General features: G+C 52.6%; 1 protein-coding gene across 7 annotated transcripts in view; it reads right to left on the bottom strand.

Annotated features, from left to right (window-relative positions):
• The window catches only part of TRAF3IP1 (TRAF3 interacting protein 1), a 59,173-nt gene extending 46,716 nt beyond the window's left edge, over positions 1-12,457 (bottom strand). For 3 of the 7 annotated variants that reach the window (XM_073646736.1, XM_073646737.1, XM_073646735.1), the window contains exons 1-3: positions 12,100-12,456; positions 5,670-5,738; positions 479-640 (exon numbers count right to left, since the gene is read on the bottom strand). In XM_073646736.1, the coding sequence (XP_073502837.1) occupies positions 479-640; positions 5,670-5,738; positions 12,100-12,222 (354 nt within the window). In that variant the 5' untranslated portion in view covers positions 12,223-12,456. Of the gene's footprint in view, positions 1-478; positions 641-5,669; positions 5,739-12,099 lie in introns of all 7 variants that reach the window. The other 4 variants (XM_073646733.1, XM_073646734.1, XM_073646738.1 and 1 more) reach the window with 2 other exon arrangements.
• Between the last annotated feature and the right edge of the window lie 8,994 nt (positions 12,458-21,451).

The raw sequence follows: 21,451 nt of genomic DNA, 5'->3' as shown, positions 1-21,451 counted from the left end.
ATCCTAAGTCATGTGGCAAGGCTTGTTAGAGGGTCGATATTGACTTATAGGATCGCTGATTAAAATAGGTGGCACTAGAGTTCAAATCCTCTTCTCCTTTGAAGAGACAATTTGCATATTTAATTTCCCAGAAGAGCACTGCACTATCTATAAACCTCCTTACCCTGGCATGTCACTCACCATAAACAGAAATATTACCTATTAGACCCAAATGGGTGTCATGTAATGTCTAATTTCTCATTTGGAGGAGCTGCAAAGGAATAAAATATTAGCTCCTGGATTACAACAAAGGGAGAAAACACTTTAACTCATGCATCCTGCCGCTACAACCACAGTCTATAGGAGAGGGTTGGCAATCAGTCACTTCCACAGACAATGAAAGCAGTGGCAGGACACATGGGAAACGGTCAGTACATTCAGCTCCTCCTGCATGTGATCTTGCGGTCAGATGTAAACTAGCAGAGTTCTTAGCACTTACTTTATTCAGGCAGCATTTTCCCAAGGCTTGAAGGAGCTCATTGGTCTTGTCTGGTTCATGTCCTGCCACAATACGAGCTGGTTTGACCGTAAGAGGCTCCCCGGAGACCAGAATGACGACATCTATTGCCTTCTGTAAGAAGCTGATTTTGGCGTCTTTATCCTAGGATTGAAGAACATAGCAAAAAATATTTGGGGCGTTACTTAAAGGGGTTGTCCAGTCTAGAATGACAAGTGTGCAGTCACTTTGTGTGACTGCAGACTTGTGAATCCTCCCAGTGCACGCACCTTGCTCGGCGGGGATTTGCCGGTGTCTACGCTGGGAACTGAGGTCAAGTATGCATTATGCTTACTCCCGGCCAGCACCCGACTACTGGGCGCAACCTCACTCAGTATTGAGCAAGGCCAAGCCCACTAGTCGGGTTCTGGCCAGGAGTAAGCATATCGCATGCTTGACCGCCGTTCCCAGCGTAGACACCGGCGAATCCTCACAGTGCACAGAGCGCGTGCTGGGAGGATTCACAAGTCTGCAATCACACAGAGTGTCTGCAGACTTGTTGTTCTAGACCAGATAACCCCTTTAAAATTCCATAGACTATGTAAGTGATTAGGCTTAATAGAAAAGGCTCTGGGTGGTGGGTTCTAGCAGCTATCCTGAATAACCATCTTCCATTAGAAGGAACCAGTCATTAGATTTATGCTGACTGAACCACAGGCAGCATGAATCAGGCGCTGCCTGTGTGAATGCAACCAGGTAGGTTTTACTCTGAAATGCTATTACTTCTCCCCCATCTTGTTCCCCATGACTTGCAGGTTTCTCCTTGTCGCCTGTGGTTCGGGGAGGATGAGTATGATGTCAGTTTCCATTTAAAAAGAGGTTTTTCACTACTAATTTCACCCCCTTTCTTATTTCCTAATTCTTCCTAACTATCAGTTTTCTAATATACTCCTATTATCTGCCCTGCTCCTGTAAACTCATCTAGTCTTCTGTTAAGAGTCTGGCTCTGCTACTTCCGATCTGGAAACCTGAATCGAACATACTGAGAAGAGCATATCATTGGTGGGGGCGGGACTACCTGTGAGTGACAGCAGTCTGAGCATGCATGCTCAGATCAGACTTCACTCTCCTCCTCTGCAAAGATCCTGCCGATGCTTTGGAGGGCAGTGCCTTCATCTGACAAGAGCTGCAATGTGTTTCGTGTTATTCTAAAGCATATCACAGGGCTTGTCAGCTGAAGGGACTGCACTGCAAAGTTTCAGCAGGATCCAAGCAGACAGGAGAGTGGAGCCTGATCTGAGCTCTGTTATGCATGGTGCAGATTGACTCTGCCGATGCTTTGAAGTCCCTATGCTTTGAAGTGCCAGCCCTTCAGCTGACAAGCCCTGTTATACGCTTTCTAATGACCAGCAACACATTTCAGTGGTTGTTAGCTGAAGGCACAGAACTCGCAGCAGGATCCAGGAAGAGGAGAGTGAAGTCTGATCTGAGCAGGCTGCTGTCACTCACAGAGTTAGCCCAGCCCCCATTAATGACAATCGCTGCTCATTACATCCGATTCCAGTTTCCAGACCGGAAGTAGCAGAGCCAGAATCACAACAGAAGACAATATCACCCACATAAAGATGAGCTTACAGGAGCAGAGCAGGTAGGAGTATATTAGAAAACTGATAGTTAAGAGGAGTTAGGAATTATGAAAGCAGGTGAAATTAGTAGTGGAAAACCTCTTTAAGGACAGTCAAAAGTACTGTATGAATCCACATTAGAGTATGGATAATACACTCTGGAAAATAAAAGCTGGCCTGTTACCTGGCAGGACGGCCTTCCAAGGGTTGACAGTCAATATACACAAATAGACAAATACCGAATGGATGTCTGGCAAACTTTGTAATGACCTTAGTCTTACAGGTCTTCAGCTTAGTACAGCTTAAATCTGCACTGACTGACCTGCATTTACACTGGCAGGGATTATACTTCACCATTTCTAGATCTTATGTTGCAGCAACACAGTCCCGTGTTGCAACTTTGTTGAATGGACACTAGTGATCAGAAGATGATGACAAATTGCATCATGGGTACATGTGACACCATTAACTTGTAGGAGGGCAAATAGCAAACCGTGCTGGCCACCGATTAGCTGAGAATAAAGCCAGCGGCATTAACAGGGTCACTCATACTCTCTCACTAGTGACTCATTTAAAGGGGTTGTCCACTACTATTGAAAATAGGCCAATGTATTTTTATGATGAAAATAAGTTTCTTTGTAATTACCTTGCGTTGCAGTTACTGCATCACGTGACCCCCGGCTGCAGCCGACTCTGACATCCGCTGATGTCACGTCATGATCCGGATGCAGCCGGGGGTCTCTCTCTTCTGCGTTCCACGGTGGATGTTGGGCTGTGGGTGGGGTTACCCCACGTGTCACACCCAGCATCCACCGCGCGCTCTCCCTCTCCCCATTCATTGGGAAAGCGCGCAGTGGATGCTGGGTGTGACGCGCGGGGTAACCATACCCACAACCCAGCAGCCACCACAAGGACTGCGTCACTGATGTCACACCTCACTTGACGTGACATTAGCGGGGGGTCACGTGCTGCCTGTTAGCGGCCAGCTATAGTGCCGCTCACAGGCAGTAACACCAGTGCAAGGTATTTACAAAGACACTTATTTTCATCATAAAAACACATCGGCCTATTTTCAATAGTAGTGGACAACCCCTTTAAGGCAAAGTCCATACTGTATTTTGGCCTCTGTGTTTTAGCTTCCAGTAAGGCAGGCATGATTTTAACACTATTTACCTACAGATTAACCCTATATTTGAAGGTAAATATGCTTCCCAGCATGACATTGGTCTGAGTTTCAGCAGTTTTTCTCAGATGAGAGACAAAGAAAAAAAAAAGTTTCTCCACCTCTTCCTATCTACCGTGTGCCTCCAAAAATGAAACCTACGGCAAAAATAAGTCCTAGCATGATTTTATAGCATTTGTGGAGTATGATTGAAATATAAGCCCTACAAAATTAAACCCTAGTTACAGTCAGGGCGGGGGTTAGAAGGGGGAAGGGAGGCAAAAAAATAATATACGACCCTGTCTTATTTTCAGGAACACATGGTAGCAGTCCGTAAAAAACAGACAGCACTCAAATGGCATCAGAGTGCTGTCTGATTTTTTCACATACCTATAGACTGCATTGCCGATTTTGATCTGACACTCGGATCAACGTTGGACACGTGTCGGCGATTTTGCACGGATCGCTCAGTCCACGAAAAATCACGGACATGTGACGGCTCTATTCGCTACTATAGGTATGAGTAGTATGCGTGAAAAACACGGATAGGACTTCCACGCAAAAAAACGCATACGTGAATGAGCCTTTACATTGCAGGCACCCAAGAGTAATTATTGTGATCTGAGCTTGCTTCAATCACAACAGTAACATTTAAAAGGGGACAGGCCTCTACGCAATCTGCCATGTTTGTACACCAATGAAGCCCTGCCTGTGGATGCAATACATAAAAATTGCAGTTTCAACTATCCTAAACACAAATTAAAAGGATAAGTTAATTCAGCGTGGCAGAATATTTCTCAGACAACCATTAATAACCTCATTGATAATCGCTTAGACGTGTAAGTGCAGGGATTTCTATTCATGGCGCTCATACTCGATAATGAATAAATCAAGATTTTTAAAAAATGTTGTTTCCATTTTTGTAATCCGTTGCATTATTAACATATCTATTGAGAATATGATTTCCATAATTAAACAACTTTTCTATCTTGGTGTTGCAATTTCATTGTTGAGGAGTGAACAGATTAAGATACCAGCAGACACACAGGTCACATAAAAAAACCTCCACACTCCTGGAGCTCCGCACGGTTTCTTACAATCGTTCCACCCTGGCAGCCTCCCATTAATATCAGCCATTGTAACTAGCCCTTGTAGTCAAGTGTAACTGGGCAACCCCAGGATAGTTTATAAGGCAGTTGCCATGTAAGTGATAGCTCGGGAATGTGCCATGTTTTCAGGCGTGAAACAATTTCTTCAGTTTCACTGGACACCATCACATATTACATAGCTAAGCCTATGGTGGGATTCGGGAACACGGAGCAAAAGGAACAGGATCACATTTTATATGATGAGATGTTCAGACTGTATTAGACTTATTTTTTTTTTAAAGGCACAGTCTATCTACATTTTAACAGGCTGTCTGCAAAAAGGAAAGGAACCTACTTTAAAAAAAAAAGTTCTGAAATATGCCAAATCTTCATTTGCCCCATTTATCCTAATAGTTCCATTGATCTCATGCACCAAAATCCTCCAATAGATGCCAGTGATATCAAATTCCCATGGACATAAATAGACCCGTCCGCTGGTATCCAAGGACGTGGCCACGTGACATCAGAGCCCATGGGGATACACAGGATCAATGTAAACGACAGGTAGTGCTGGACAAAAGGTTTTGTGATGGTAAGTTTAGTTAAAATTAAAGGGAACCTGTCATGTCCTGTCTACTACGTAAACTGCCCCCATTTCGTTGTTAGCGTTGTTTAATTTTTCATTAAAATTGGCACTAATATCATAAGTGTATAGCACTTTATATACTTATATCCTACCTGCTCGTTTAGTCATAGGGGTGTGATCCTCGCATTCAGACAGGGTTGGCGCCGCCCACGCATTTGAATTCTGCTCCCGGCTTGCATTGAAGTATGGGGCGCTTGCGCAGTATGACATGGCCAGCCAGCAACGCTTGCAGCCCTGGGAGCCGCTTTGACGAGCGGCTCCCTGGGCGTGCGCAATGAGGCTGTGTAGGTCCCAGCTTCACTGTGTGCGGCTGGAGCCACTCGTCACAGCGCATGTGTGGCTCCCAGTGCTGCAAGCGTTACTGGCAGGCCATGTCATACTACGCAAGCGCCCCAGTAATATCAGCGCCATCCCGCATCAGAATTCAAACGTGTGAGCGGCGCCAACCCTGACAATGCAAGGATCACACCTCTATGACTAAACGAGAAGGTATAAGTGCTATATACTCATGATATTAGCGCCGATTTTAATGAAAAAAGCGTGTCAGTGATGCACATTGCATCACTAACAACGCAATGGGGGCAGTTTACATAGTAGACAGGACATGACAGGTTCCCTTTAAGGATTAATAGGGAGGAATAAAAAATAGGAAGAATGATTTGGGAGTACTTACCTTGATATTATCCGATTTCAGTTCAGATTCCGTGTATAAGCCCTTAAAAAACCCTGTCGTTCTAATAACCTGAAACAGAAAAGCAGAAAATATTAGGGCCCTGATATAAGAGTTATATTAGGGTACGTTTACACATGACTTATAGTGTCGGTAACGTTTTGTTTTTTCCTCTTATACGAGGAAAACGAATGAGAATCGAACAAAATTCTGATGAACTCAGATGACACTTTAATAAAAATCCCTGGTGAAACTCAGTCCGCTTTTCACGTGCATGAAAAAAACTGATGTCTGAATGATGCCTAAGGCGACTATTACTTATTGACTGATTTGATACGATTTCCACAGACCCATTGACTTGCATTACCGATTTTGATCCGACCCTCTCAGATTAAAAAAAAAAAATTGAACAAGTCTCCGATTTTTTACATGGACCACTCAGTCCAAGGAAAAGAAAAAGTTCCATAGAATATCATAGATACGAGTGCTATCCGTGAAAACCACAGATCGCACTTGTACAAGAAAAAAAGTTGTTTGCACGAGTTGTAAGGCCGAGAACTCACATCACTTATTACCGGACAATTTGCTGTGTGGAATTTCCAGTGGTAAATACACAGGGTAATGTAGTACCAGCAATCCTTAACAGAACTCATCTACACATAGAAAATATTATTTACATGTATATTGACTTACAATCCGCAGCGTGTCAATTCGTTATGCAGAATTCCCTGCGGACTTCACCCATGCATTGCAGAGTGACGTCACCCACAATACCAGTGGTGTACCGCCAATGGGGCAGGCCACGTCACTGCTATGGTGCCTGTGAGCCAGGGGGCCGCACCAGGCCCTGCCTCCGCCAGTTAGCACCCACACAGAATAATGGATGTGGAAGCATCTGCTAACGCTCCCTCCTCCATCATCGTTGCTCGTGCTGACGGCCGGAGGGGGGGCCCAGTGCAAGCAATGATGATTGAAGAGGGAGCATCAGCAGACGCTTCCATCCCCATCATTCTTGTCAGCATGTGACGTCTCAAAGCAGTTGGCATGATGACATCATTACAGGGCGCCTGCTGTCCTGAGATGTCCGGCTCTTCACACCACACCTGAGGAGACCGAAGCATCGAGTGGAACCAGGAGAGGTGAGTACTGTATTTAATTTTTTTTTAAATCAAATCAGTGACCGGTGGCCATAATACAGTATGGGGAGGACCTTGGTTGGGAGTGCATTATACAGTATGGAGGTCCATGGGGGGTGCATTATACAGTATGGAGGTCTATGGGGGGTACAGTATGGAGGTCCATGGAGGGTGCATTATACAGTATGGAGGTCCATGGGGGGTACAGTATGGAGGTCCATGGAGGGTGCATTATACAGTATGGAGGTCCATATGAGGGGTGCATTATACAGTATGGAGGTCCATATGAGGGGTGCATTATACAATATGGAGGTCCATATGAGGGGTGCATTATACAATATGGAAGTCCATATGAGGGGTGCATTATACAATATGGAGGTCCATATGAGGGGTGCATTATACAATATGGAGGTCCATATGAGGGGTGCATTATACAATATGGAGGACCATGGGGGGTGCATTATACAATATGGGGGACCATGGGGGGTGCATTATGCTGTATGGAGGACCATGGGGGGTGCATTATGCTGTATGGAGGACCATAGGGGTGCATTATACTGTATGGAGGATCATAGGGGTGCATTACACTGTATGGAGGTCCATAGGGTTGCATTATATTGTGTGAAGGACCATGGGGAGAACATTTTATTATATGGAAGACCATGGGGAGTGCATTATATTCTATGGAGGACCATGGGGAGTGCATTATATTTTATGGAGGACCATATACTATGTGGGGGGTCATTATACTGTATGCAAGCAATTATAAGGTGAGAAGGTTTATGTGGATCTATCATACTATGTGGGGGCTATTATAATGCATGGAGAGCTGTGTGGGGGTCACAATTGGGGTCACCATACTTTGCCTTGGGAGTTGAGGTAGAGTACAGTAGGGTAGTTATACTGTGCATGTGGGGGAATTCACCATGGGGGTATCATACTGTGCTTGGCGGACACTTTTGTTTGCATATTACTTTATGGGGGCAATAATGACTATGTAAAGACAGGAAAGTTGTGACATCTGCTCTTCTGTGACCCCTACAATTGTTAATTTTTTTTTCTTTTGTTTTGGGGGGGGGGGGGGTAGGGAGCCCAATTAGAATTTCTGCTAGTGGGCTGGGCCCCATGATTTCTATGTACGCTCCTGCACAATGCCACAATATTAGCGGCAAAACTTGCATGTAACACATGTAAATACTGAAGTGAATTTGAGGCAAACTGCTTGTGCCAAATCTGCTGAATGTACTGTACATATAGAGGTGCATTCACACTGCACTATTCCTAGGAACCATTGTTTCCCGATAACCGTGTAATGTAAACAGAATTGATAACCGCCTTTTGAAGAAGCAAAATACGGCAAACAGGCAGGCCGGGAAGGGGCCGGCGGCGGATAGGCCGGTCGGGGGAGGGGGGGTGCGGCGGCGGAGGACAGGCCGGTCGGGGGGGGCCGGCGGCGGAGGACAGGCCGGTCGGGGGGGGCCGGCGGCGGAGGACAGGCCCGTCGGGGGGGGCCGGCGGCGGAGGACAGGCCCGTCGGGGGGGGCCGGCGGCGGAGGACAGGCCCGTCGGGGGGGCCGGCGGCGGAGGACAGGCCCGTCGGGGGGGGCCGGCGGCGGAGGACAGGCCCGTCGGGGGGGGCCGGCGGCGGAGGACAGGCCCGTCGGGGGGGCCGGCGGCGGAGGACAGGCCCGTCGGGGGGGGCCGGCGGCGGAGGACAGGCCCGTCGGGGGGGGGGCCGGCGGCGGAGGACAGGCCCGTCGGGGGGGGGCCGGCGGCGGAGGACAGGCCCGTCGGGGGGGGCCGGCGGCGGAGGACAGGCCCGTCGGGGGGGGGCCGGCGGCGGAGGACAGGCCCGTCGGGGGGGGGCCGGCGGCGGAGGACAGGCCCGTCGGGGGGGGGCCGGCGGCGGAGGACAAGCCGGTCGGGGGGGCCGGCGGCGGAGGACAAGCCGGTCGGGGGGGCCGGCGGCGGAGGACAGGCCCGTCGGGGGGGGGGCCGGCGGCGGAGGACAGGCCCGTCGGGGGGGGGCCGGCGGCGGAGGACAAGCCGGTCGGGGGGCCGGCGGCGGAGGACAAGCCGGTCGGGGGGGCCGGCGGCGGAGGACAAGCCGGTCGGGGGGGCCTGCGGCGGAGGACAAGCCGGTCGGGGGGGGGGCCTGCGGCGGAGGACAAGCCGGTCGGGGGGGGGGCCTGCGGCGGAGGACAAGCCGGTCGGGGGGGGGGCCTGCGGCGGAGGACAAGCCGGTCGGGGGGGGGGCCTGCGGCGGAGGACAAGCCGGTCGGGGGGGGGGCCTGCGGCGGAGGACAAGCCGGTCGGGGGGGGGGCCTGCGGCGGAGGACAAGCCGGTCGGGGGGGGGCCGGCGGCGGAGGACAAGCCGGTCGGGGGGGGGCCGGCGGCGGAGGACAGGCCCGTCGGGGGGGGGCCGGCGGCGGAGGACAGGCCCGTCGGGGGGGGCCGGCGGCGGAGGACAAGCCGGTCGGGGGGGCCGGCGGCGGAGGACAAGCCGGTCGGGGGGGCCGGCGGCGGAGGACAAGCCGGTCGGGGGGGCCTGCGGCGGAGGACAAGCCGGTCGGGGGGGGGGCCTGCGGCGGAGGACAAGCCGGTCGGGGGGGGGGGCCTGCGGCGGAGGACAAGCCGGTCGGGGGGGGGGCCTGCGGCGGAGGACAAGCCGGTCGGGGGGGGGCCTGCGGCGGAGGACAAGCCGGTCGGGGGGGGGGCCTGCGGCGGAGGACAAGCCGGTCGGGGGGGGGCCTGCGGCGGAGGACAAGCCGGTCGGGGGGGGGGCCTGCGGCGGAGGACAAGCCGGTCGGGGGGGGGCCTGCGGCGGAGGACAAGCCGGTCGGGGGGGGGGCCTGCGGCGGAGGACAAGCCGGTCGGGGGGGGGGCCTGCGGCGGAGGACAAGCCGGTCGGGGGGGGGGCCTGCGGCGGAGGACAAGCCGGTCGGGGGGGGGGCCTGCGGCGGAGGACAAGCCGGTCGGGGGGGGGGCCTGCGGCGGAGGACAAGCCGGTCGGGGGGGGGCCTGCGGCGGAGGACAAGCCGGTCGGGGGGGGGGCCTGCGGCGGAGGACAAGCCGGTCGGGGGGGGGGCCTGCGGCGGAGGACAAGCCGGTCGGGGGGGGGGCCTGCGGCGGAGGACAAGCCGGTCGGGGGGGGGGCCTGCGGCGGAGGACAAGCCGGTCGGGGGGGGGGCCTGCGGCGGAGGACAAGCCGGTCGGGGGGGGGGCCTGCGGCGGAGGACAAGCCGGTCGGGGGGGGGGCCTGCGGCGGAGGACAAGCCGGTCGGGGGGGGGGCCTGCGGCGGAGGACAAGCCGGTCGGGGGGGGGGCCTGCGGCGGAGGACAAGCCGGTCGGGGGGGGGGCCTGCGGCGGAGGACAAGCCGGTCGGGGGGGGGGCCTGCGGCGGAGGACAAGCCGGTCGGGGGGGCCTGCGGCGGAGGACAAGCCGGTCGGGGGGGCCTGCGGCGGAGGACAAGCCGGTCGGGGGGGCCTGCGGCGGAGGACAAGCCGGTCGGGGGGGCCTGCGGCGGAGGACAAGCCGGTCGGGGGGGCCTGCGGCGGAGGACAAGCCGGTCGGGGGGGCCTGCGGCGGAGGACAAGCCGGTCGGGGGGGCCTGCGTCGGAGGACAAGCCGGTCGGGGGGGCCTGCGGCGGAGGACAAGCCGGTCGGGGGGGCCTGCGTCGGAGGACAAGCCGGTCGGGGGGGCCTGCGGCGGAGGACAAGCCGGTCGGGGGGGCCTGCGGCGGAGGACAAGCCGGTCGGGGGGGCCTGCGGCGGAGGACAAGCCGGTCGGGGGGCCTGCGGCGGAGGACAAGCCGGTCGGGGGGGCCTGCGGCGGAGGACAAGCCGGTCGGGGGGGCCTGCGGCGGAGGACAAGCCGGTCGGGGGGGCCTGCGGCGGAGGACAAGCCGGTCGGGGGGGCCTGCGGCGGAGGACAAGCCGGTCGGGGGGGCCTGCGGCGGAGGACAAGCCGGTCGGGGGGGCCTGCGGCGGAGGACAAGCCGGTCGGGGGGGCCTGCGGCGGAGGACAAGCCGGTCGGGGGGGCCTGCGGCGGAGGACAAGCCGGTCGGGGGGGCCTGCGGCGGAGGACAAGCCGGTCGGGGGGGCCTGCGGCGGAGGACAAGCCGGTCGGGGGGGCCTGCGGCGGAGGACAAGCCGGTCGGGGGGGCCTGCGGCGGAGGACAAGCCGGTCGGGGGGGCCTGCGGCGGAGGACAAGCCGGTCGGGGGGGCCTGCGGCGGAGGACAAGCCGGTCGGGGGGGCCTGCGGCGGAGGACAAGCCGGTCGGGGGGGCCTGCGGCGGAGGACAAGCCGGTCGGGGGGGCCTGCGGCGGAGGACAAGCCGGTCGGGGGGGCCTGCGGCGGAGGACAAGCCGGTCGGGGGGGCCTGCGGCGGAGGACAAGCCGGTCGGGGGGGCCTGCGGCGGAGGACAAGCCGGTCGGGGGGGCCTGCGGCGGAGGACAAGCCGGTCGGGGGGGCCTGCGGCGGAGGACAAGCCGGTCGGGGGGGCCTGCGGCGGAGGACAAGCCGGTCGGGGGGGCCTGCGGCGGAGGACAAGCCGGTCGGGGGGGCCTGCGGCGGAGGACAAGCCGGTCGGGGGGGCCTGCGGCGGAGGACAAGCCGGTCGGGGGGGCCTGCGGCGGAGGACAAGCCGGTCGGGGGGGCCTGCGGCGGAGGACAAGCCGGTCGGGGGGGCCTGCGGCGGAGGACAAGCCGGTCGGGGGGGCCTGCGGCGGAGGACAAGCCGGTCGGGGGGGCCTGCGGCGGAGGACAAGCCGGTCGGGGGGGCCTGCGGCGGAGGACAAGCCGGTCGGGGGGGCCTGCGGCGGAGGACAAGCCGGTCGGGGGGGCCTGCGGCGGAGGACAAGCCGGTCGGGGGGGCCTGCGGCGGAGGACAAGCCGGTCGGGGGGGCCTGCGGCGGAGGACAAGCCGGTCGGGGGGGCCTGCGGCGGAGGACAAGCCGGTCGGGGGGGCCTGCGGCGGAGGACAAGCCGGTCGGGGGGGCCTGCGGCGGAGGACAAGCCGGTCGGGGGGGCCTGCGGCGGAGGACAAGCCGGTCGGGGGGGCCGGCGGCGGAGGACAGGCCGGTCGGGGGGGGCCGGCGGCGGAGGACAGGGCGGTCGGGGGGCCGGAGGACAGGCCAGTTGCACGCACCCTGTATACGGCATTCTTTCTCCAGCACAGATGCATAGCAGACATTATATACAACCTCCCAGCATGAACGGTGAGGAGATTCTGGGAGCTGTGGTTCCCACACATACAGGCTGCCCTCCTTATGTCTGGCCCCGTCCTCACCTCTGTCAGGATGTCGTGCAGGTACCGGAATGGCGGCTTCCCGAGCAGTTTATCGGTCAGCGGCGGTTTCCTGATCACCTTTCCCAGTGATTCCTGTGTGCGCCGCACAACCACAGGGTCCATCCCGGACACCGGGAGACCTCACTGCTCAGCGGCAGAGGAGAAGGCCAGAGCCGTGAGTGCGCCCGCTGCTCCCCCTCTCAGTCCTGCTTTCCGTTTACACCCGTCTCCAAGGCTCCGGTACCGTATACTCAGCACCGGCCAGCCTTTCCTTTCCCATAATCCATAGCGACCGCCGTTCTGCGCATGAGCCGCCTCCGCCGTTACCAAGCGTTCGCCGCCATGGCAACAAAGCGTAACACATCCCGGGGCGGGGCTGAAAACGCTACTAGTCACGTGTCCAGCAACGACAGTGACCAAGACACGTGACCTGTGCCAGCTTGTATATAAGTGAACTCCTGGCTGTTACCTCAGGTTTTCTCTAGTTCTCACACAGCTGCACCATGCGGTACTTTGTGCAGAAAAATTATGTAAACCTGATGGAATCCATTATAATGTGTGAGGGCTTTCAGTTGGGTCCTACCTACTGTAACCCAATGTGTAGAATAAAATCAATCTATATTTGCCTTCCATACAGGCGCCGTTCCAGCGTCTCCCGAGACTCGCGTGATTATTGTTATGCCAAGTGAGCACTGCGGCCAATCAGCGGTTGCTCTCACTGCCATCAAATCTTACACGTCTGAGGTAGATGTGCGCCCTGACGGCCATTAATGGCCGCTGATTGGCTGCAGCAAACGGGGGGATGAGTCCCCCACAATACCCAGTCAGTAGGCCACAGTCTCTCCCTTAGGATTCTTCAGAGCATAAAAGGACCAAACTTTTCGAAAGTTTCGAGCACTAATATACCAAAGTACAGTGCTTATAAGAAAAGGAACAAAACAAGAAAATGAAGACACAAATATGCAGTTATAAAATAAAAGTTAGAAATAACAAAAAAATACCTAAATGTTTCCAGCTATGAATGCTCTTCTGCAGTGGGGTAACTAGAGTCTGATGGGCCCTGGTGCAAGATTTGGACCGGTGCCCCCCCCTCCCATCCTATAATAATAATAATCTTTATTTATTTAGCGTCAACATATTTCGCAGCGCTTTACAATTCAGAGGTTCATATACAACAATCATAAGTAACATCACGAAAGATAATAAAATAAAGCAAAAATAATGACGACCCTGCTCGTAAGAGTTTACAGTCTACAATGAGGTGGGGGTGACAAAGTACAGATGCTTATTTACAATGATGGTCCAGCCATCTTGAGGGAATGGGGGATAGATAAAGGCTGGATGAGCTCATCACAAGCCAGTATTTGTAGTGTTCTTGGGTGCGGTGGAGATTGATGGAGAATTATGTTCAGAGAAATAGGGAATTATTATTATTTATTATTATAGTGTCATTTATTCCATGGCGCTTTACATGTGAAAGGGGTATACAAAGCACAAGCAATCACAATAATTTTGAACAATACAAGTCAGCGACTGGTACAGGAGGAGAGAGGACCCTGCCCGCGAGGGCTCACAATCTACAAGGGATGGGTGAGGATACAGTAAGTGAGGGCAGCGGTATGGTGGAGCGAGGGTTACTGCAGGTTGTAGACTTGTCGGAAGAGGTGAGTCTTTAGGTTCCTTTTGAAGATATCCACAGTAGGCGAGAGTTTGATGTGTTGGGGTACAGAGTTCCAGAGTAGGGGGGATGCACGGGAGAAATCTTGTATGCGATTGTGGGAAGAGGAGATAAGAGGGGAGTAGATAAGTAGATCTTGTGAGGATCGGAGGTTGCGTGCAGGTAAGTACCGGGAGACTAGGTCACAGATGTATGGAGGAGAAAGGTTGTGGATGGCTTTATATGCCATGGTTAGGGTTTTGAACTAGAGTCTTTTGGTAATGAGGAGCCAGTGAAGGGATTGACAGAGAGGAGAGGCTGGGGAATAGCGGGGAGACAGGTGGATTAGTCGGGCAGCCGAGTTTAGGATAGATTGGAGGGGTGCGAGAGTGTTGGAGGGGAGGCCACAGAGAATGAGGATAGGGCACAGCTACAGGAGGATTTAGATAAATTGGGGAGTTGGGCCAAAAAATGGCAAATGGGGTTCAATGCCGATAAATGTAAGGTCATGCACATGGGAAAGAAAAACAGCAGTCACCCATACATATTAAATGGGAAACCGTTGGGGAAATCTGACATGGAGAAGGACCTGGGCGTCTTGGTTAATAGCAAATTAAATTGGAGTGCCCAGTGTCAGGCAGCAGCTGCGAAGGCAAATAGAGTCATGGCATGCATCAGAAGAGGAATAGGGGCATATGATGAGAACATTGTTCTTCCTCTGTATAAAGCGCTGGTAAGGCCGCACTTAGAATATTGTGCACAGTTCTGGGCTCCGGTGCTCAGGAAAGACATATTGGAGCTAGAGAGGATACAAAGGAGGGCGACTAAGGTAATAAAGGGAATGGAGGGACTAGAATACCCAGAGAGGTTGTCAAAATTAGGCCTATTTACGTTGGAAAAGAGAAGGCTTAGGGGAGACCTCATAAACATGTATAAATACATCAGGGGGCAGTACAGAGATCTCTCCCATGACCTGTTTATACCAAGGATGGTGACAAAGACGAGGGGGCACACTATGCGTCTGGAGGAAAGGAGGTTCCTGCACCAGCATAGAAGGGGATTCTTTACGGTCAGAGCCGTGAGACTCTGGAACTCTCTGGGAGAGGAAGTGGTGATGTCCAACTCACTTAATGAGTTCAAGAGAGGCCTGGACGCCTTTCTTGAGAACAATAAAATTACATCTTATGCTTAGTTAATTAATCCAGGGATTTAATCTGACTGCCAGATTGGTGTCGGGAAGTGAATTTTTCCTCAATGATGTAAATTGGCCTATACTGCATGTTTTTTTTTTGCCTTCCCCTGGATCAACGCTGCGGAATAGCTGCAGTGCACAAGAAATAGGCTGAACTGGATGGACACTTGTCTTTTTTCGGCCTTATAAACTATGTAACTATGTAACTATGTAAGGAGGTTGCAGTAGTCAGGCTGGAGATGATGAGGGCACGCACTAGTGTTTTTGCAGATTCGTGGTTGAGGATTGCGCGGATCCGGTGGATATTTTTGAGGTTGACTCGGCAGGAAGTCGAAAGGGCTTGTGTGAAGACCCGGTGTTTCCCATTGGCGTAAAGCTACTCAGACAACACAGGGTAAGGGTAAAACAGCGTGGCAATACTTTATTGAACCACAAAGTGGATAATAAACACATAGAACAGTCCCAGCAAATACCCAAGATGGTACAACATTACACAGTCTCACCCTTCTGCTGGCCCTTCTGGGATAGAACAGCGTTGACTTTGGAGACTTCCAGGGCCAACTACCTCAACCAGTAGCCCCCTGCTTATGGCGGGCCCCCACAAAGAGGAGGTAGCGGCAAGCTTAGGAAGCTAGCAGTCCATCGAGGTACAAGACCAGGAGACCCGAGGGTCCAAATCTGACCTCTGCAAGAGTTTCCATGGGGCCAGGCGACAGGTGGGTCCCTCCTGGCAACTCTAAATGTCTCCATGAGTTCTAGGCGACAGGTGGGTCCCTCCTAGCAACCCCAAAACAACATATCCATGGGGCCAGGTGACTTCTTCATCCTCTCCTGAACTCCTCAAAAGTATCCATGTCTCTTTGATGGTCAATGGAGCAGATCCAAATCTTTCCAGTCTGGGCCGGTACCCTTAGGCTAGAATGTAGAATACAAATCCGTGTCTCTTTGGATGCCATGCAATCCATCTACTTTCCTGAAGGATGTCTCTCATTCTCCTTCTAAGGTCTTTCTGAATCTCTGTCCCAAGACTGACTCCTACAAAAACACATGTACCTTATGCTTCTCCTTGATTCTGTCTCTGACTGCTACAGAAGAACATCTCCTTTTTAAATACACATCCACAGGTCAAGGGTTTTTTGGATGGCAGCCTAACATTGCTCAGCCTCTCATTGTTTTAGCTAATCTATTTACATAGTTGGTATCACAGGAGCTATTGCAAATAAACCTTTAGCTGAATTAGTACAATTTGTCATTAGCATAGTAAACATGATTGTTTCCAAACGAATAGAATTCAGCATTCAGGGTTATACAAATACTAGCTATTGAACCCGTTCTATGCCCGGGTGGTGAGCATTTTTATTGGTATATGGTCTCCCATGCTGGTATGTGCTGCCCGCCTCCTGGTATTTGCGCTGCTCCCATCCTGTCTCCACCATCCTATCCTGGTATGCATGGCACCCCTCACCCCCAATCCTGGTATGCATCACACCCCTCATCCCCAATCCTGGTATGCATGGCACCCCTCATCCCAAATCCTGGAATGTGTGGCACCCCTCAACCCCAATCCTGGTATGCGTGATATTCCTCATCCCTATCCTGGTATGTGTGGTACTCCTCACCCCTATCCCGGTATGCATAGCACCCCTCACCCCCAATCCTGGTATGAATGGCACCCCTCACCCCCAATCCCGGTATGCATGGTCCCCTCACCCCCCATTCCTGGTATGTGTGGCCCCCTCACCCCTAAATCCTGGTATGCATGGTCCTCTCACCCCCCAATCCTGGTATGCATGGTCCCCTCACCCCCCAATCCTGGTATGTGTGGCCCCCTCACCCCTCAATCCTGGTATGCATGGTCCCCTCACCCCAAAATCCTGGTATGTGTGGCCCCCTCATCCCTTTCACGCTGTACACACATACAAAAAAATAAACACTTATACTCACCTTTCTTCCCTGTGCTCCAGCGCTGCTGCGTCTTGTTCTGCCGGAGGCCGGGGGAGGAGTACGGTGTCCGGCGCCATTTTGCTGAAGACACACTGCAAATGTGTCTTCAGTAAAATGGCGCCGGATAGCGCTATACGCATGCACCGATCCGACGCCTCCCTCCTGCCCCGGTCTCTAGCAAAGAGAGGCGCCGCGGCAATGATACTCCCGGTCAGGTAAGTATCTAAGTATGGCGTCGGAGATCGCGGTATGCGTTCAGTGCCTACGCATACTGCGATCTCCGGCGCCATACACACTCCTCTTACCTGTAACGGCTGGATGCCTGCTTCTGTCTGGAGCCAGACTGCGCGTCACATATGCGCAGTCTACAACCCCTGGCAAAAATTATGGAATCACCGGGCTCGGAGGATGTTCATTCAGTTGTTTAATGTTGTTGAAAAAAAAGCAGATCACAGACATGGCACAAAACTAAAGTAATTTCAAATGGCAACTTTAGGGCTTTAAGAAACACTAAAAGAAATCAAGATTAAAAATGTGGTACTCAGTAAGAGTAATTTTTTTCAGACCAAGCAGAGGGAAAAAATTATGGAAAAGCTCAATTCTGAGGAAAAAATTATGGAATCACCCTGTAAATTTTCATTTCCAAAACTAACACCTGCATCAAATTAGATCTGCTCGTTAGTCTGCATCTAAAATGGAGTGATCACACCTTGGAGAGCTGTTGCACCAAGTGGACTGACATGAATCATGGCTCCAACACGAGAGATGTTAACTGAAACAAAGGAAAGGATTATTAAGCTCTTAAAAGAAGGTAAATCTTCACGCAATGTTGCAAAAGATGTTGGTTGTTCACAGTCAGCTGTGTCTAATATCTGGACCAAATACAAACAACATGGGAAGGTTGTTAAAGGCAAACATACTGGTAGACCAAAGAAGACATCAAAGCGTCAAGACCGGAAACTTAAAGCAATATGTCTCCAAAACCCGAAATGCACAACAAAACAAATGAGGAACGAATGGGAGAAACTGGAGTCAATGTCTGTGACCGAACTGTAAGAAACCGCCTAAAGGAAATGTAATTTACATACAGAAAAGCTAAACATAAGCCATCATTAACACCTAAACAGAAAAAAACAAGGTTACAATGGGCTAAGGAAAAGTAATCATGGACTGTGGATGACTGGATGAAAGCCATATTCAGTGATGAATCGCGAATCTGCATTAGGCAAGGTGATGATGCTGGAACTTTTGTTTGGTGCCGTTCCAATGAGATTTATAAAGATGACTGCATGAAGAGAACATGCATATTTCCACAGTCATTGATGATATAGGGCTGCATGTCAGGTAAAGGCACTGGGGAGATGGCTGTCATTACATCTTCAATAAATGCCCAAGTTTACATTGATATTTTGAACACTTTTCTTATCCCATCAATTGAAAGGATGTTTGGGGATGATGACATCATTTTTCAAGCTGATAATGCATTCTGCCATAGAGCAAAAACTGTGAAAACATTCCTTGAAAGAAGACACATAAGGTCAATGTCATGGCCTGCAAATAGTCCGAATCTCAATCCAATTGAAAATCTTTGGTGGAAGTTGAAGAAAATGGTCCATGACAAGGCTCCAACCTGCAAAGCTGATCTGGCAACAGCAATCAGAGAAAGTTGGAGCCAGATTGATGAAGAGTACTGTTTGTCACTCATTAAGTCCATGCCTCAGAGACTGCAAGCTGTTATCAAAGCCAGAGGTGGTGCAACCAAATACTAGTGATGTATTGGAGTGTTCTTTTGTGTGTTTGTTTTTCATGATTCCATCATTTTTTCCTCAGAATTGAGTGATTCTATAATTTTTTCCCTCTGCTTGGTCTGAAAAAAATTACCCTTACTGAGTACCACATTTTTAATTTTGATTTCTTTTAGTGTTTCTTAAAGCCCTAAAGTTGCCATTTGAAATTACTTTAGTTTTGTGCCATGTCTGTGATCTGCTTTTTTTCAACAACATTAAACAACTGAATGAACATCCTCTGAGCCCGGTGAGTCCATAATTTTTGCCAGGGGTTGTATAAAGGCTTCAGACAGAGACACGCATCCCCGGTTATATTATAGATACAAATACTGGTCCGTTCGCAGCTACAGAGATACACATATATTTACAAGTCAATTTAAACACAATAGTGTACTTCTCTTGGCTAAACTAATCTAATCGTCTAGCTTATTAAGATTTTACTTTGTATCATCACAGCTTGGATATGTGGTTTGAAGGAGAGATTAGAGTCCAGGGTTACCCCGAGGCAGTGAGCTTGTAGGACTGGGGAGAGTGAGCAGCTATTGACTATGATGGATAGGTTAGATGGGGTGGGGGGTTGAGCGTGACAGTGGAAAGATGATGAATTCTGTTTTATCCATGTTAGGTTTTAGAAATCTGTCAGAGAAGAAGGATGAAATAGCAGACAGACATTGTGGGATTCTGGTTACTAAGGAGGTGATATCAGGTCCAGAGAGGTAGATCTGTGTGTCATCAGCATAGAGGTGATACTGAAAGCCATGAGATTCTATGAGCTGTCCAAGGCTGAAGGTGTAGATGGAGAAGAGCAGGGGTCCTAGGACTGAACCTTGGGGGACACTGACAGAAAGGGGGAGAGATGAGGAGGTGGTGTGTGAGTGGGAGACGCTGAATGTCCGGTCTGTTAGGTATGAGGAGATCCAGGATAGGGCCAAGTCTGTGATGCCGAGAGATGAGAGAGTCTGTAGTAAGAGGGCTTTATATAGAGGGACATTGATTAGGGAACATGATGGGTGCCCTAAACAGATGTGTTTTTAGAGAGCACCTAAAACGGTGTAAGTTGTGGTTAGTCCTAATTTCTTGGGGTAGAGCATTCCATAGAATTGGTGCAACTCGGGAGAAGTCTTGGAGCCGGGAGTGGGAAGTACGAATTAGTGCAGATGTTAGTTAAAAGTAGCTTGCGGACCGTAGAGAACGGGTTGGCCGATAAACAGAAGTGAGGGAGAAGATGTAGGGGGGTGCTGTGGAGAGCTTTGTGTGTGAGAACAAGCAATTTAAATATATACTGTATGTAACCGCTCTACACTACACAGGTGAGTGGGTGCCGCGGCATCGTTCTCCCTCAACCCCCACCCATCGCTGGTGAGTAAGAGCCACAGTGTCCTCTACAGTGCAAACAATTAGGTATGAAGTCCCCCTCTACTGGCCCACATACAGGTGCTTCTCACAAAATTAGAATATCATCAAAAAGTTAATTTGTTTCATTTCTTCAATACAAAAAGTGGAACTCATATATTATATAGAGTCATTACAAACAGAGTGATCTATTTCAAGTGTTTATTTCTGTTAATGATGATGATTATGGCTTATGTGGCACCCCAGGGGTCTGGATTCCCACAGTAATGTAATGTTATGTCTGAGAGCAGGTGGGAGGTCCTTTGGTCAGGGATCCTGTGCATGCCACACCTCCTGCCCAGTCTTGGGAGGGGAAGAACTTCCCCTATATAAACCCGGGGCTGAGGCAGGGTTAGGAGTAGAGAAGAAGTAGAGACGAGAAACAGTCATAGGAAGAAACAGCAGAAGCTCAGTGGGAGCAATACTACTACGAGTCAGGGGCTGGCAGCTGCAGAGCTCGCCCCGACTGAGAAGCTTTCTTACCGGACCCGGCGTCCGAGGCTGTGGGGACTAACTCTTACCCAGCAGCAGAAGCCGACCGGCAGGGGATTTCAGGTCCTCAGGCCCAGAAACCCGAAGGCACGGTCACACGCGTGGGACCAGCACCGCCATCGTGGAGCGGAAGCCATTAGAAGGCCCCGAGTCACCGGCCATACGGGTGAGCACCACACGGTACACTCAGGGACGTGGGCTACTTATATCCGCTTCTAGCAAGGTAGCCAGAAGAGTACAGTCAGTTTGGGAGGCCTACAACTCCGCCTGGCCAGGGGAGATCCCATCTGCTCAAGGACTGACCAGGCCCCGTTCGCTAGCAAGTACTCCGGGAGGGTCTATCGTTGTTACCAGTAAAGACCCTGAATTACACCGCACCGTCTCTGAGTGGTTCCTGCTACCCCCATCTTCCACGTCGGCTGCCCTGAGGCCATACCCCTCCCGTTGGGGGTTATACTATCACGCTGCACAATTCTACACCGGCCTCAGCGGTCTGCCCTGCAGCGGCAGCTCCATAGCTGCAAATCAACGGGTGGCGTAGTCGACACTCAAATAACATCTATCAAGACTGCCACACACTGAGTTTGACTCCCTGGGCACGGACCGGGTCCCCACCACTCGGAGACTACAACCCTCATCTGATCCGGTTCCGGGTAAGCCCCCGTGCGCGAGACGCTGCGCGACACAGCAGGCCCAGGGGCGCGTCAATTTTGGCGTAGTCGGCAGGATTTCGTGCCCGCAACCACCGGGTACTGCGTGCCTGAAAAAGAGACTTTTAAAACTTACCATCCGTGAAGTTTTCCCGCCATCGGTGAAGATTCCCGCCATCCGGCGCCATTTTCAGCCTTCTTCCCGCCATCTGTGAAGATTCCCGCCATCCGGCGCCAT

The sequence above is a fragment of the Phyllobates terribilis genome, unplaced genomic scaffold, assembly GCF_046119375.1.
Source record: "Phyllobates terribilis strain yellow unplaced genomic scaffold, ASM4611937v1 Scaffold_9__5_contigs__length_417890890, whole genome shotgun sequence".
Classification (NCBI taxonomy): Eukaryota; Metazoa; Chordata; class Amphibia; order Anura; family Dendrobatidae; genus Phyllobates; species Phyllobates terribilis.
This window is presented reverse-complemented; position numbering and strand designations above follow the sequence as displayed.